Source organism: Pleurodeles waltl, chromosome 5 (genome assembly GCF_031143425.1).
Source record: "Pleurodeles waltl isolate 20211129_DDA chromosome 5, aPleWal1.hap1.20221129, whole genome shotgun sequence".
Taxonomy (NCBI): domain Eukaryota; kingdom Metazoa; phylum Chordata; class Amphibia; order Caudata; family Salamandridae; genus Pleurodeles; species Pleurodeles waltl.
The window spans coordinates 1,203,068,197-1,203,083,604 of record NC_090444.1 but is presented as its reverse complement, the minus strand read 5'-3'; the positions used below and the strand labels follow the sequence as shown (position 1 = coordinate 1,203,083,604).

The following is a 15,408-nucleotide window of genomic DNA, read 5'->3' as shown; positions in this document are numbered from 1 at the left end:
CATAAGCAAGTTACGCATGTGTACAGTTTTAGATGCCAAATTTGGTAGAAATTTGGCATGAAATTCTATCATCCCAAGAAAGGACAAAAGTTCTTCTTTCTTTTCTGGATCTCTCAGCTTCAGTATGTTTTCCACCAGATCTTTCTTCGGATGCACACCACACAATGATATTTTGTGGCCCAAATGGTGGATCTCTGTTCTGCCAAAAGAGCATTTGTTAAGTTTCAAAGTTAGACCATGTTCTCTCAAGATAGTAAGAACTCTCCGGACTCTCACTTCATGTTCATCCTCTGTTTGACCATGTATCAATATGTCATCCTGGAAAAACTTAACTCCTGGTTCTGACCCAAACAATTTGTGCATGACACGTTGAAATACCTCTGCTGCAGATACAAGACCAAAAGGCATCTTTTTAAATCTGTAGGTACCAAAAGGAGTGATAAAAGTTGTAGAGTCTCTCGAGCCTTCATGCAATTCAACCTGATGGTACGCTGATGTCAAATCCAACTTGCTGAAAAACTTCGATCCATGCAACAACGTGACCATATCCGTTATATTTGGTAACGGAAACTGGTCACTGACCACACATTTATTCAAATTCCTCAGATCCACTCATAATCGGATTTCTCCTGACTGTTTACGAGCTACTACGATCTGAGAAACCCATTCAGATGCTTCCACAGGCTCAATAATATATTCATTGCACAACCTCTTTATTTCTTGCTCGACATCATTCTTCATTGAGATAGGAATTTGTCTCACTTTGGCCACAATTGGTATTGATCCTTTTTTTACTTTAATCCGATGAACGTAATGTTTTAAGCAACCCAGTTTATCACTGAACACTTCACTATATTCCTTTATAAATTCTGGAAGGTTGTAATCATTAGAAGTAACAGTGCAGATGCTCTGAAGACTCTTAACTAGTTCATCTTTCAACATGACAGGTGTAGACGAATTTGGATCCAAAATAACATTTAAGTCTCTTTGATGTGGCCAACTCAAAACACTATCTCCTTTTACAGGAACATAGATCTTTCCAAATATGGTGTTAGTTTTAAATGTTATTTCTGACTCAAAATACCCTCTTAAGTCAATACTCATTCCACCATAGGCACCTGGCACAACGTCAGGTTCTTTTAGTTGTATTATACGGCTAAATTGTTTATCAAAAATGTCACTTGATAACAGGGTTAACCAGGCTCCTGAGTCAAATAATACTTCACTAGATAAGCCTAGAATAGAAATGACATCCTTCGGAAACTTTTTCTTTTGAGAGGGAGCAGAGACTGACAGGATGCAATCCTCCACCATTTTGATTGACGTCTGGCTTTTAGAAGACCTACAACACTTGGCAAAGTGTCCTTTCCTGTTACATATCCTACAAGTCATATTGATGGCTTGACATTTTTTGTAAGATGCATAATGACCTATATTCCCACACCGGTAACATCTCATGTCCTTGTATTTAGACCATTGTTCTTGTTGAGTTTTGTCTTCATGTTTCTCACAATCCCCTTCTTTTTTGGGAGTCTCTTTTTTCATGGAAATTTTATTCACTGTTAAGTTTTCTCCTTTTTCTAATTCTTCTACACAAGCCAAAGTGTGTTCCACTCTTTTGGCCAATGCAACAACTTCATGGAGAGGTGAATCATCCTTGCTCCATAGTTCTTCTCTCACCTTATGACTTGAGCATCTTAACATGAACTGATGCCTGATACGCTCCTCTATGGTCACTCCAAACTTGCACATGGAAGCTAGTTTTCTCAACGCTGTTATATATTCTTCAATCGTTTCTCCTGGTTTTTGCTCCCTCATACCGAAATGGTATCTTTCTAAAATTGTACTGACTTTTGGAAGAAAATGCAAATCTAATTTCTTTAAACATAACTCAAATTCATTTAAATCAGTATCTTCATCACCAGTATCAGGAAGAGTTTAAAAAATGTCTTGACCCTCACATCCCAAACAGTGCATAAGGAGGGCTGTTTTTCTTTCGTTCGATAAATTTGTTCCACATACTATTGAATAATGAAGAAATGCTTTCTTCCATTTAGACCACTTGATAAGTGGTTCTCCTGGCACTGTTAGAAAAAAAGGTGGTGGTGAGATATTCTGCATTATAAATCTCTTTATTTATTTATTTTTATTTTGTATACACTTGTAGTCTTTATGTAAAATCAAACCTTTTGGTTCACTTTCCAAAGTAGAGTTGCTCTTGTTTTAATAATAGATCCAATACTCTTTTCTCCTGTCACAAGAGCCCGAAGAATAAGGTCTGAATTCTTTTTTTTCTTTTAATATACTTGTATGTAGTTTACAGTTATCCTCAAGTTTAATTTAAAATACTCAAATTGAACAGACAAGGTTTGTTTCAAACTTCGCTAACGCGTTGTTATTTTAATCATATGCAGTGTTACCCGCTTCAGACAGCACGAGCGTTGTTATTTTAATGATTTACGGCATTACACAAAAAGCTTCCTTAGTGCGAGTGAGTTTAAATGTCAAGAAATTGGCAATGGATTCAGCAGCGCGTACCACTTCAAAGCGCGAGGAAAATGAAAAGAACACGCTTCAGACAGCACGCGCGTAAAGCGTTGAGGTAATTAATCAATTTACACAAAATTGACAAGTCGTTTTACAAAGAAAGCTTCACTTATCCTTGAGCGTGTGTTTATTTACACATCAGAGAGTTGCAGTAAATCCAATAGCGCGTCAGGGCGCGAGATAGAATTAAACAATACACTGTAGAATGCACGCTTCAGCAGCGTTGAATTTTAAAAGAACACAGAGCAATTTGATATTGAAGGGAAAACGGGTATAATACGAATTACTTCTTTATCGCTTGTTTGTTTACACTTCAGGAAGAAGTGGTAATAAGTTCAACAGTGTCTCTAAGCACAAGTTGGATTTGAATAACACATTGTAAACTGCACGCGCTAGCAACGTTGAAACTTGAGAGTACACTTAGCAGTTTAACATAGAAGACAAGTTATAAACAATAGATACAAAAGTCAAATTCTTACACGGTGCCTCAGGAGTACGAACAAATGGTTGTCAGATAGGATTCACCAGAGTTAATTTCCAGTTTTAAATCCATTATATGAAAAAAACGAGGAAGCCATGCGAAGTAGGTGTTTCAAATATAAAACTTCTTACATCCTGGTGTTAAGGTACTTCAATCCAGATCACCTTCGTCGCCAAATGTAATAAAGTTGAAGTCCAAAAGCTTGAAAGTTGGTTCTTTATTTGAAGTACCTTATGCACAACACAGCAAAGCAGCTTCTCACCAACTGCTCTTCTCCACCCTCAGAATTCTCTACCCTTACACTCTAATCTGACATCATGTGTGACATCAGAACTCCTGCATAGAATTACCCTCACTGCTCAACCTACCACAATGTCCTCATTAATGTTTTTCGTGGTTAGCGTGTCCTTTGTTATGTATGCATCTGTTGTATTTGTTTGAATTTTCTCACTAATGAATTGTTAGTGAGACATATGGGAATTGCTTACCATTGCTTATGACAGAGTTGCGGATTCCGGGGAGGAGAGTAGGCCAAAGCCCTCTTTATGACTGGCCTGGTAATTGGTGTGATATGTGTCACTCCTGATAGAATCCGCATCTGCGTATTTGGAATTTATTGGATGCTATTAATACCAACCATTTGCAAGTTTTTGGATAATAACTTGGATTTTGGTGCTCACTGCACCCAAATGTGCATATTGTGATAAATGCCAGTAATTTTCCCCCAAGAGTTATCGGCAGGTTTGACTTGCTGATATGTATCACAAAACTCATAACTGTGAAATGTGCAGTAAACAGCAGATACACCACACATAGCAATTAACTGGGCCACTCACAATGAGGGCCCTAGCGTATTCTGTCATACACCCTAACAAGTTTGGTACCAGGAAACTCAGAAAGATTGAAATTTGTGGTCGCCTATGGGTAGAAAAATACTCTAAGATCTAATATATCTTTGGCAAAAATGGGGAATGTACATTTTCACACTATGTGCGTGCATGTCTGAGTGTATGTGGGAATATTTATAATACATTTACTTATACATCTGAATTGCATATTTGACAACAGTAGATTTAGTAGTTTATTATCGTATCATAGAATCTTATCATTGTAAAGGGCCACTTAGTACACAAAGAACAAATGTATTGTGAAAATATTTATTAAAAAATGAATACCAATTTCGTTTTTGCCATTAACACATTATATTTTTCACCTTAATCTTCTAGACGCTGAAGCTGTCTTTTCCCTCCAAATTTTTAGATCCTACTGTGACTCCATACCTGGAATTTGCTTGGAATGAGTATTTAGAAGAGAAGAAAAAGGTACATGCCCTCAAGTGCTTTGTGCCATTACTTTAAGTATTTATGTGAAAACAATCTCCTAAATTCGAGATGTCTGTTTAAATAGGTGCATTCTCTCTATGGCATGGTTTTACTTTGTACTGGCATTCACTACTAACATTCATTTGTTCTCAATCCTTGCCAAAAGTAGTGGTGGCTGCTGGTTGCAAGTATCCTATAGCAATATTAGAAAGGGGTTTTGTACTTTGCCTTTCTTTGACTAAAATAATTGTTTTTAGCATGCTATAATAAGAAAACATAAGAAAGTGGGTTATTAGTTGGGGTGGGTGTGAGTCCACCACAAGGGATAAGATCAAAAACCTTTAGGGGAAAACAGAATTTAAATAATGTAAACCTGAGCTCAACCCCCGTTAGCTATGTCACATCGTAGACAGGCTTACTTAGTATAATGTGTAAAGTATTTGAAAGTGACAAAGCAGTTAAAAAGTCAAACTACAAAACAAAAATCCTACAACCAATTTCTAAAAAATGAATGAGCAAAATGACACCGAAACGACAAGAAATCAAATAAGGGTACCGGATATCTGTTTTTTTGTGTGTTTTTTTTTTAGATATTTAAAGCAAAAAGCATCAAGGAAGAGTAAAGTACCAATCAGTGGTCCCTGTTCTTGTTTGACCAGGATGTAGGGGCGATTTCAGGCCAACCGGTGGTGGGGTGCAAGTCGCATGTACTCCGCCACGTAAGCGTAACATTTTTTAATTTTTTTATTTTAAACAAAAGAAAATCATCATCACGTGAGAAGGCAGCCCTGAGGCAAACAGTAAAATGCACTGACAGGCCAATGCCAATACCTTTATAAATAACCGCCAGGTTAGCGGTCATTTATAAATTAGATGGGCGGCCTCGCCATCATGGGGATGGAGTGATTCCCTCCGTCCCAATGGCGGACCCACGACTGCCGCTAGATAGAGTCTCTACCAGATAATGCATTACAGAAGGTAAGTAACTTGTTCTTTACCCCCGTAGGACTCTATTGATTCCTATGAAAATTGCACTGTGTCAACCTTTGAACTAGAAAAGTGTTGCTTACTTGTAAAATGCTTTACCTGTGAAAACCAAACAAAGTACATTTGATACATATGCTTGATACCTATTGACAACTGTACTTTACTGCAACAAAGTCTTTCTTGTTCTAGAAATAAAGTAACAGAATATATTTTTGCTATATAAAACAATATGGAGTTAGTCATTAAGTGTGTCCCTCATTTCTTGACTGTATGTGTACAACACATGCTTTGCACTACCCTCTGATAAGCCTAACTGCCCAACCAAAGAAAAATAGAGCATTAGTATTTCCTACTTTAGCCTCTGTTTAGCCTCTGGGGAAGTCCTGGACTCTGTGCACACTATTCCTCATTTTGCTATAGTATATACAGAGCCAGCTCCCTACATTGGTGGATCAGCGGTGGGGTCTACCACTTTGCATTTGCTGGACTACTCAGCCAATATCTGATCACAAGACTAAGTTCCAAAATTGCCTTTAGATTCAATTGATTTTTGAATTGTCAATTTTTCTAAAATTTTAAAAGTCCTGCTAGGGCTTTGGTTAACTCCTCTAGGATTTCTTTTTTAAATGGAAAACTTACCATAGTTAGGGGTAAGTAACTATAAGTAGTTTTTGTTCCTAAAAGAAATCCCCAATCTTAGTAACAAAATGAGCCGCTCAGAGGACATGGTGATGGAACTCAACCTCACCCCTTATCTCCATCTTGCGTGAGAAAGCTTAGGAATCTCTGCAGCTTCTGAAAATCAAAAATCTTCAACCCTACCAAGATTCAGCTCCAGGAGTTCTTGGCAGAGTATGCCAATGAACACCCCACTGAGGAGGAAGACCTCCCCTCAGATGGGGGAGAAGTTAGGGATCTTACCTAACTAGGGAAGACAGGGCACCAATGCCCCTGACTTTAAGGATAGTACTCACTGGATCTGGGTCTCCCACAGGGGAGTCCAGTCCTGAGAACACTGGGTGCAGCCGGAGTTAAGAGGACCTTCTTTTAACATGAATGGCCAAAAGATTAACCTTGGAGAGACAGCTCCTGGTTGTAGAAAGGGAGAGATCAGAAATGGGACTAGCAGCCAATAATGGTGGCAGCAACATAAGGCCTAGGGATGAAGAGCAATTTTATGACCCTAAAATACCCAAAGGTATCCACAATCCACAAGTATGAGGAAGATGATGACATCACTAAGTGGTTCACAGCCTTTGAGAGGGCTCGTGAAGCCAGAGGATTGGAAAAGTCTCAATGGGGAGCTCTCCTTTGGGAACTGTTTACTGGTAGGTGTAGGGATAGGCTCCTCACACTCACTGGAGCAGGTGCCGAATCCTATGACCAAATGAAGGCTACCCTGATTGAGGGATTTGGATTTACCACTGAGGAGTATAGAATTAGGTTCAGGGGGCTCACAAAACCTCAAGCCAGGCTTGGGTTGATTTTGTAGTCTATGCAGTGAAAACACTGGATGGTTAGGTAACTGGAAATTAAGTGCATGACTATGATGGGCTTTATAACTTGTTTATGAAAGAACACCTTTTAAGTAACTGCTTCAATGACAAGTTGCATCAATATCTGGTAGACCTAGGTCCAATGTCGCTGCAAGAACTGGCAAAGAAGGCAGACCATTGGGTCAGACTAGGGTGACCAAGACTTCCACTGGGGGTGACCAAAAGAAAGGGGTTACAAAACCTCCCCAGGAGAAAGTGGGTGACAGTCCTAGAAATAAAGAAAAATAATCCTCTGTAGGCCCCTCAAAAAAAAGTGGGTACCAGAGTAAAAACTGGGATGCCACTAAGGCATGGTGCCATAACTGTAGACAGACAGGGCATCAAACCAAGGACATTTCTTGTGCCAAAAACAAACCCACTAGCCAATCACCAGGGATAGTCAGTATAGCCATTGGGGATGACTCCTTAGATGAGAAGGTCCTCATAGCCTTTAACTGGAAAGTGGGCCCCACAGGTGAGTTGGAGATTCCAGAGAGGAGTAAACACTTCCACCATCTACTGGTGAATGGAATCTCAGCCACTGCCCTGAGATACCCGTGCCAGTCATACAATTGTGCATGACAGGCTGGTGCTTTCAAACCAGTACTTACAGGTGAGACTGCCAGGGTAAGGATTAGCCCAGGAGAGGTCACTAAAAAGCCTGTAGCTTTAGTGCCTCTAGAAGTGGGTGGGTCGCTTAGCTGGAGAAGGGTGGTAGTCAGTACAGACCTCACCCTTGATTGTCTCCTTGGGAATGATCACCTAGAGGTTGGTCAGAGCCCAAAGGAGGAGTTGGTCCAGTGCCAGTCATCTTCCAAGGATTGTGCAGGTAGGCCCCAGGAGAAAAAGAAAAAGAAGAAGCAGAAGTGCAGGAAAGGTGGGCAGCCTTTAGCCAAGGAGATTCTTCTGCAGTAGGGAAGGACTCCAAAGTTGGCACTGGTGAAGTCCAGCCTGACCCACAAGAAGTCCTGACCAGTCAGGCAACTGTTAGGCCTGCATTTGTGGCTCCTCAGCTAAGAGAAGAGAGAGCGGAAGGAGGGTGTTTACTACAAGATGTAGCAGTCCCCCACTCTGACTCGGTAGACAGGGACCCTGAACCCAAAAGAAGCCTGTATCTTAGCCCCTTCACCTGTTGGTGAAGATCTAAAGGTGTGGTTCTGGGCACTGACAGCTGTCAAAGGCCTCTGCTTGGGGTTAGCCTTTATGGCTGCACTGTCTTTGGCATGGTGGTCTTACCCCATGCCAAATAGCAAGATAGGTCATGGCGGGGTTAGTCCAGCTATGGGTAACCTCTTTGGGTAAGCTGGGGGTGTCCACAGCTAAGTTGGACTTAACAGAGGTGGATACCTTAGGGCCCAAGATTAAAAGAATGGGTGAAGACCTTAAAACCACATACAAGAGCAATTCAGATTGGGTCGTATCACTGGTGAGGTAGGTCAATTCCCCATGGGGAGTGACCTTGACAGGAGTATGTTGGGCAGGGTAGGCCCTGCAACACACTAACCTGTTTCCCTACTCTTCCTCGCCTGACAGACTAGGAAGACTCTCCAAGGCTTGGCTGAGTCTCCTGGCCTGTGGGCTGAGGGAGGGGCTTGTGTAGGAAACTGGACCCTTGTTTGCAGTATCCCCCCACTTTTTGCCTGATATCTGATGCTAACTTGATTGAGTGTGTGCTGGGATCCTGCTAACCAGGCCCCAGCACCAGCGTTCTTTCCCTAAACTGTACAATTGTTTCCCCAATTGGCACACCTCTGGCACACAGTAAGTCCCTTGTAAAAGGTACCAGTGGTACCAGGGGCCCTGTGGCCAGAGAGGGTCCCTAAGGGTTATAGCATATATTGTGCCACCCTCAGGGACCCCTCACCCAACACATGCACACTGCCTTTGCAGGTGTGTGTGTGTTGGTTGGGAGAGAAAGTCAAAGTCGACATGGCATCCCTCTCAGGGTGCAATGCCCACAAACCACTGCCTGTGGCATAGGTAAGCCACCCCTCTAGCAGGCCTTACCTCCCTAAGGCAGGGTGCACTATACCACAGGTGAGGGCATAGCTACATGAGCAATATGCCCCTACAGTGTCAAAGTCTATTCTTAGACATTGTAAGTGCAGTGTTGCCATACTAAGTACATGGGCTGGGAGTTTGTCATTAGGAACTCCACAGCTCCATGATGGCTTCACTGAAGGTTGGGAAGTTTGGCATCAACCTTCTCAGCACAATAAACCCATACGGATGCCAGTGTTGGATTTATTGTAAAATGCACACCAAGGGCATCTTAGAGATGTCCCCCTTTATTTTACCCAACCCTTTAGTGTAGGACTGACCATTCTGTGCCAGCCTGCCACTAACAGACAAGTTTCTGACCCCATGGGGGATAGCCTTTGTGCTTTCTGGTGTCAAAAACATAGCCTGCCCCGGGTGGAAGTGCTTCACACCTCCCCCTGCAGGAACTGTAACACTTGGCAGTGAGCCTCAGAGGCTCAGGCCTCCTGTTACATTGCCCCAGGGTACTCCAGCTAGTGGAGATGCCTGCCCCCCGGACCAAGCCCCACATTTGGCGAAAGGTCCGGTGGGAAAATGATGTAAAACAGGGAGGAGTGACCACTGCAGCTAGAATCACCCCTAAAGTGTCCAGAGCTGAAGAGATCCCCTCCTTGCAGAAACCTCCATCTTGTTTGGGAGGATAGGGACCAATGGGGTTAGTAATGTGATCCCCTCCCCAAAGGGAGTGGGCACAGGAAGGGGGTAGCCACCCTCAGGGACATTAGCCGTTGGCTACTGCCCTCTGACCCCTGTAACGCCCCTTAATCTAGTATTTAGGGGCTCCCCTGAACCTTACTCACCAGATTCTTGGTGACCTCAAAAAGAAAAAGAAAGAAGGACTTCTAAGCCGACCCCAGCAGAGAGGACTCCAGGTGACAACTGACTTGTCCTCAGCCCCACCGGCCTGTCTACAGCTTCAAAAACATTCTGCAGGATCAGTGACCTTTCCAAACCACCTGCCTGCCCAGCAGAGGACCAAGAACTAATGAGTGCGGCAGCCCTGTCCAGAACAAATCTCCAAAAGGACTCCAGAACCATCTCGGATCCGCAAGCCCTGACCACTCTGCACCTGACGCCCACAGCCCAAGTACAGGTGGCCCACTGGTCCTGAGAAGGTCCCCAGACGATTCCAACCTCGAGTCCACCCTAGGTTGACTCCTCCTGGCCAACACAACGATGCCTGCACCCTGAATCCAGAGGACCCCCTAACCTCGACCGGATCAGATGAAGATTCCTAAGGAAACCCCTGCACCCGCAGCCCCCTGCCCTTGGGGAATCTGACCAACGGTCCAGCAACGTCCAGCGGGCACCTCCCCTGCCTGTCCTGCCTTTGGTTTCCTGGAACCGACCCCCTTGACCCAGCTTGCACCATCTTTTGTGACCCGAGGTCCCCTCATTGAAAAGCATTGGGCACCCAGCTCTGTGTTTGCACCCTGCTCTCGGCCGCCCCTGTGGCGTTGACGGTGTATGTTTGGTGTGAACCTGTGGCCAACCCCGGTGCTGACATAAACCCTCTGAGGCCTGTGTACTGAAACCATGGGTACTTACCAGCAATCTGCTTTCTACTGATTACCCCCAGCCCTCATAGGATTCCATTGCAAACCCAATGCCAACTTTGACCTCTGCACCCACCAGACCCCGTGTTGCTGGTGGTGCACTTTTGGGGTCAGCCTTGACTTTGACCTGTGGATATCCTAACCCCCGAAACTGGAATCGTGAGTTGTGTGCTTACCTGTTAATTATGCTAACACTTTACCCTCCCTAGGACTCTATTGATTCCTATGAACAACTGCATTGTCAACTTTTGAAATAGAAAAGTGTTACTTAAATATAAACTGCTTTACCTACAAAAACCAAAGTACATTTGATACATATGCTTGATACCTATTGACAACTGTTCGTAGCTGCAACAAAGACTTTCTGGTTCTAGAAAAAAAGTAACAAAATATATTTTTGCTGTATAAAACAATCGGCCAGGAGTTAGTCAATGAGTTTGTGCCTCATTGTTTTGCTGTGTGTGTACAGCAAATGCTTTGTACTACCCTCTGATAAGTCTAACTGATCAACCACACTACTACAAAAGAGAGCATTAGCATTATCTACTTTAGCCTCTGTTTAGTCTCTGCAGACCCCCTGGACTCTGTGCACATAATACCTCATTTTGGTATAGAATATACAGAGCCAGCTTTCTATAAGATCCACCCATCCTATCCCAGTAGCATAATCACATTATGTCAACATCAGGGCAGTGCGCGCTCTACAGGCAACTAAAATGCAAAAACCCAGTCTTTTTGCAACAGCATAATTCATGCATTGTGTTTATATGCAGTTTGTTAACCTTTTGCATTGCAGAGTTTTACCTTGAAACCACTATTAATGATGTTTGCAAATAATGTTCATTTGCAAGGTATTGCTGCAGGCTTACAGAGTGTATCAGGGTGTGGTTCCCTTTCTAGGACCTTCTAGAATCTTTCCCTGCAGCATGACTGGGTGTGGTTGGTGGGCTGGGCCAGACCCTATATAAGGGAGCCAGGCCAGCTCCACGTGCACACTATTCAGAGGTCCCGGTGCAGAGCAGCAGCAACTTCCTGAGCTCCTGTTCCGGAGACCTACCTTGACCTTCCAGGCCTTTGCCCTTCATTGTTTTGGTGATCCTTGATCAGGGCGGTAAGACGGAGGTCGGGCTGGGCCCCCAATCCCTTTTTCGAAGGCATTCGAGTTTTTGGGCCTAGTTTTCATGTTTAAAGATTTTTCCTTGTGCATGTGAATGTGCTCGTGGTTTCTGGCATTTACATGTTGATATTCGAATCGGCAAAATGCGCGATTCACTCCTGGCATTTGAATTTTGAGATTCGGGTCGGCAACAGTGTGCGCGACCATTTCTAGACATTTGCATATTGACATTCAAATCGGCAAGACGCGCGATTCATTCCTTGCATTTAAACCTTGATAATCATTGTGCGCGACCATTTCTTGGCATTTACATGGTGGCATTCGAATCGGCAAGACGCGCAATTCATTCCTTGCATTTAAACCTTGATCATCATTGTGCGCGACCATTTCTTGACATTTACATGGTGGCATTTGAATTGGCAAGACGCGCAATTTATTCCTTGCATTTAAACCTTGATAATCATTGTGCGCGACCATTTCTTGGCATTTACATGGTGGCATTCGAATCGGCAAGACGCGCGATTCATTCCTTGCATTTAGACCTTGGTAATCATTGTGCACGACCATTTCTTGGCATTTGCATGGTGGTATTCTTGTTGTAATCAGTAAGATGTGAGATTCATTCCCGCATTTAAATCTTGAGGTTCAGATCGCTTACAGAGTGCGCAATCATTTCATGGCATTTGCATATACCTGTTGGAATCGGCAGTGTGCGCGATTCATTCCCACATTTAAACCTTGGTGTTCAGATCGCTTACGGAGTGTGCGATCCTTTCATGGCATTTTGCATATTCTTGTTGGAATTGGCCAGACGCGTAATTCATTCCCGCATTTAAATCTTGAGGTTCAGATCACTTACAGAGTGCGCGAGCATTTCATGGCATTTGCATATACTTGTTAGAATCTGCAGTGTGCGCGATTCATTTCTCGCATTTAAACCTAGGTGTTCAGATCGCCTACAGTGTGCACGATTATTTCATGGCAATTAAAACTTTGATGTGTAGTGTTTCCTGAAGTGCACACAACTATCCAGGCCTTTTGAATGTTCTGCAAAGGTGTTAAAATTCAAGATGTTACATTATATGTGCATATTAAGTCCTTAGTACAATTCCTATTGTTTTCCAGGGAATGTTCAGATTACTTTTTGTCCCTATGTAAAAAGACAATGTTTGTTCTGAAAACATAATTCTAGAAGGTTCTTATATTCCTAGACCGTATGTAACAATTCATGAAAAGTTCACATGAAACATTGTATAAACCATTCTTGATTCCTTTCCAGGTACCTAGATTTCTTGAGGCCTAGTTAGAGTCTAGTGCTAGGCCATTCATGTTCCTTCAGTCTAAGTGTTACTTCATGTTCCGAGTATCATTGAACTCTAGATTCAACAGAGTGTTATTTCATGTTCCGAGTATCATTGAACCCTAGATTTCAACAGAGAGTTTTTATGAACCTCAATGTGATTATATCTTGATATTGTATTGCTTAACCTTTGCTTCCTACAGGTCTCCTTCCCAGCTGTTCCTTTCCTAATCCCCTTTTCCCCACTTGGACTCTCTTAGGCTCTGTGATACTTCTATCAGAGTTTTGGAGCTGTCTTGTGGTGGACATGTTGGGAACATGCGCAGACCCTGAGGATCTGGTCTCCCTGACACATTACACCACTAAACGTTTGAAGCAATGGACTCAATGTATAGGTCGTAAATGTATGGCACACGTTAAATCCGCATCAGTGTGATTACTCTCATTACTATGCTCCACATGCACTTCACATGAGGGTTGATGTGGTGTACAGTATCTGACCACTGCCCTTTGCTGGTGACTTTTCACTGAGGAAGACTGCCCTCAGCCATACCTACCTGGCGCCTACAACCTCAGGCCTTAGCAGCTTTGGCCTTCCAGACAACCATAGGGGAACACATAGATATTTCACAGACAATTAAGGCACTGATCGGATAGAATGATTTAATGGGAAGCATTCAAAGTGGTAATGCGGGGTGTGTGTATGACCACGCAACATGGCATAATGCGAGTTCTTCAGATGGAGATGTTAAACCTAGAGGGTAGGCTGAGGTCAGCGGAACAGGACTGGGCATCCGACCGACCATGTATCAGTTATTGGAGTGTATTAGAACAGATTACAGGGACTTGTCCAGGCGCTTGGCCACCTTTGATTTAAAAAAAAAAAAATACACCAAATGGCAACACAAATTGAGAGATAAGGCCAGTAGTTTAATGGAATGGTTGCTGAATTCATAACACCCATGCATTCCTATTGGAGCTATCCGATCACGTGCAGGTCCCATAGCAAACTCCTAGTTGAATAATAATAAAGAATTTGATAGTTATTATAGGGAGTTATACTAGGCTCCGATGAGGGTGACCCCAGAAGCGAGCCTCTCTTATCTGCGACCTCTGGAGACACTGCCTCTCACCCCATTAATGGGACAACAACTATAGGCCCCTCTGAATCTTGAGGAGATCTCTTTAGCCATTAAACACATAGCCAGAGGCAAGATGCCTGGTACCAATGGCCTCCCTTTTGAGTCCAATGCTGAGTACCGTGCCACTTTAACCCACAAACTGTTGGCCTTTTATGAGCAGGCCAGGGATCATGGTACCCTACCCGAAAGCATGCGAGTAGCCCTGATTATGGTACTTTCGAAACCTGGGAGAGACGCACTTCAGGTATTGTCCACTTTCTCTTAACCTTGATCCACCTGTACAAGATGTGTTTATTCCAGGCAGGAAAACGTTCCTAAATATCAGTAATTTATTTGGTGTCATGGACTGCGCATGCAGAACGGACACCCAATATTGGGTGGCCTACTTAGACATAGAGAAGTCATTTGTTACCTGTAACTATCTACAGGGTGTCTTGAGGAGAATGGGATTTGGCCTGGGACTTTTCAGATGGATTCAAGTCCTTTATGACTCCCCCATGGTCAGGGTACGCACAGGTGACATTATCTCAGACAGTTTCCACATTGAACGTGGAATTCAACAGGGTTGCTCCCTGTCTCCCTTGTTGTTTGCCCTGTCTATCGAGCCATTGGCTTGTCTATTACTGGAGCGTGCGCTTGCTTAGGGATACAGGGTCACAGACCACTCACAGATAGTCTCTTTGTATGCCAACAATACACTGATCTGTTTGAAAGCATTCCCGTTGGTTTTACTGGCAGCCATGTTTGCTTTGGATGACTTTGGCCTGGTGTCTGGGCTCTGAATTAATTGGTAGTAATCGTGCCTTTTCCCACTACAGGGAGTGCAGAATTATTAGGCAAATTAGTATTTTGACCACATCATCCTCTTTATGCATGTTGTCTTACTCCAAGCTGTATAGGCTCGAAAGCCTACTACCAATTAAGCATATTAGGTGATGTGCATCTCTGTAATGAGAAGGGGTGTGGTCTAATGACATCAACACCCTATATCAGGTGTGCATAATTATTAGGCAACTTCCTTTCCTTTGGCAAAATGGGTCAAAAGAAGGACTTGACAGGCTCAGAAAAGTCAAAAATAGTGAGATATCTTGCAGAGGGATGCAGCACTCTTAAAATTGCAAAGCTTCTGAAGCGTGATCATCGAACAATCAAGCGTTTCATTCAAAATAGTGAACAGGGTCGCAAGAAGCGTGTGGAAAAACCAAGGCGCAAAATAACTGCCCATGAACTGAGAAAAGTCAAGCGTGCAGCTGCCACGATGCCACTTGCCACCAGTTTGGCCATATTTCAGAGCTGCAACATCACTAGAGTGCCCAAAAGCACAAGGTGTGCAATACTCAGAGACATGGCCAAGGTAAGAAAGGCTGAAAGACGACCACCA

At 43.2% G+C, this 15,408-nt stretch overlaps 1 protein-coding gene across 1 annotated transcript in view; it reads left to right on the top strand.

Annotated features, from left to right (window-relative positions):
• The window catches only part of PPIL6 (peptidylprolyl isomerase like 6), a 213,458-nt gene that overhangs the window by 35,790 nt on the left and 162,260 nt on the right, over window positions 1–15,408 (top strand). The window contains exon 2 of the mRNA XM_069235469.1: window positions 4,255–4,350. Coding sequence (XP_069091570.1) covers window positions 4,255–4,350 — 96 coding nt within the window. The remainder of the gene's footprint in view (window positions 1–4,254; window positions 4,351–15,408) is intronic.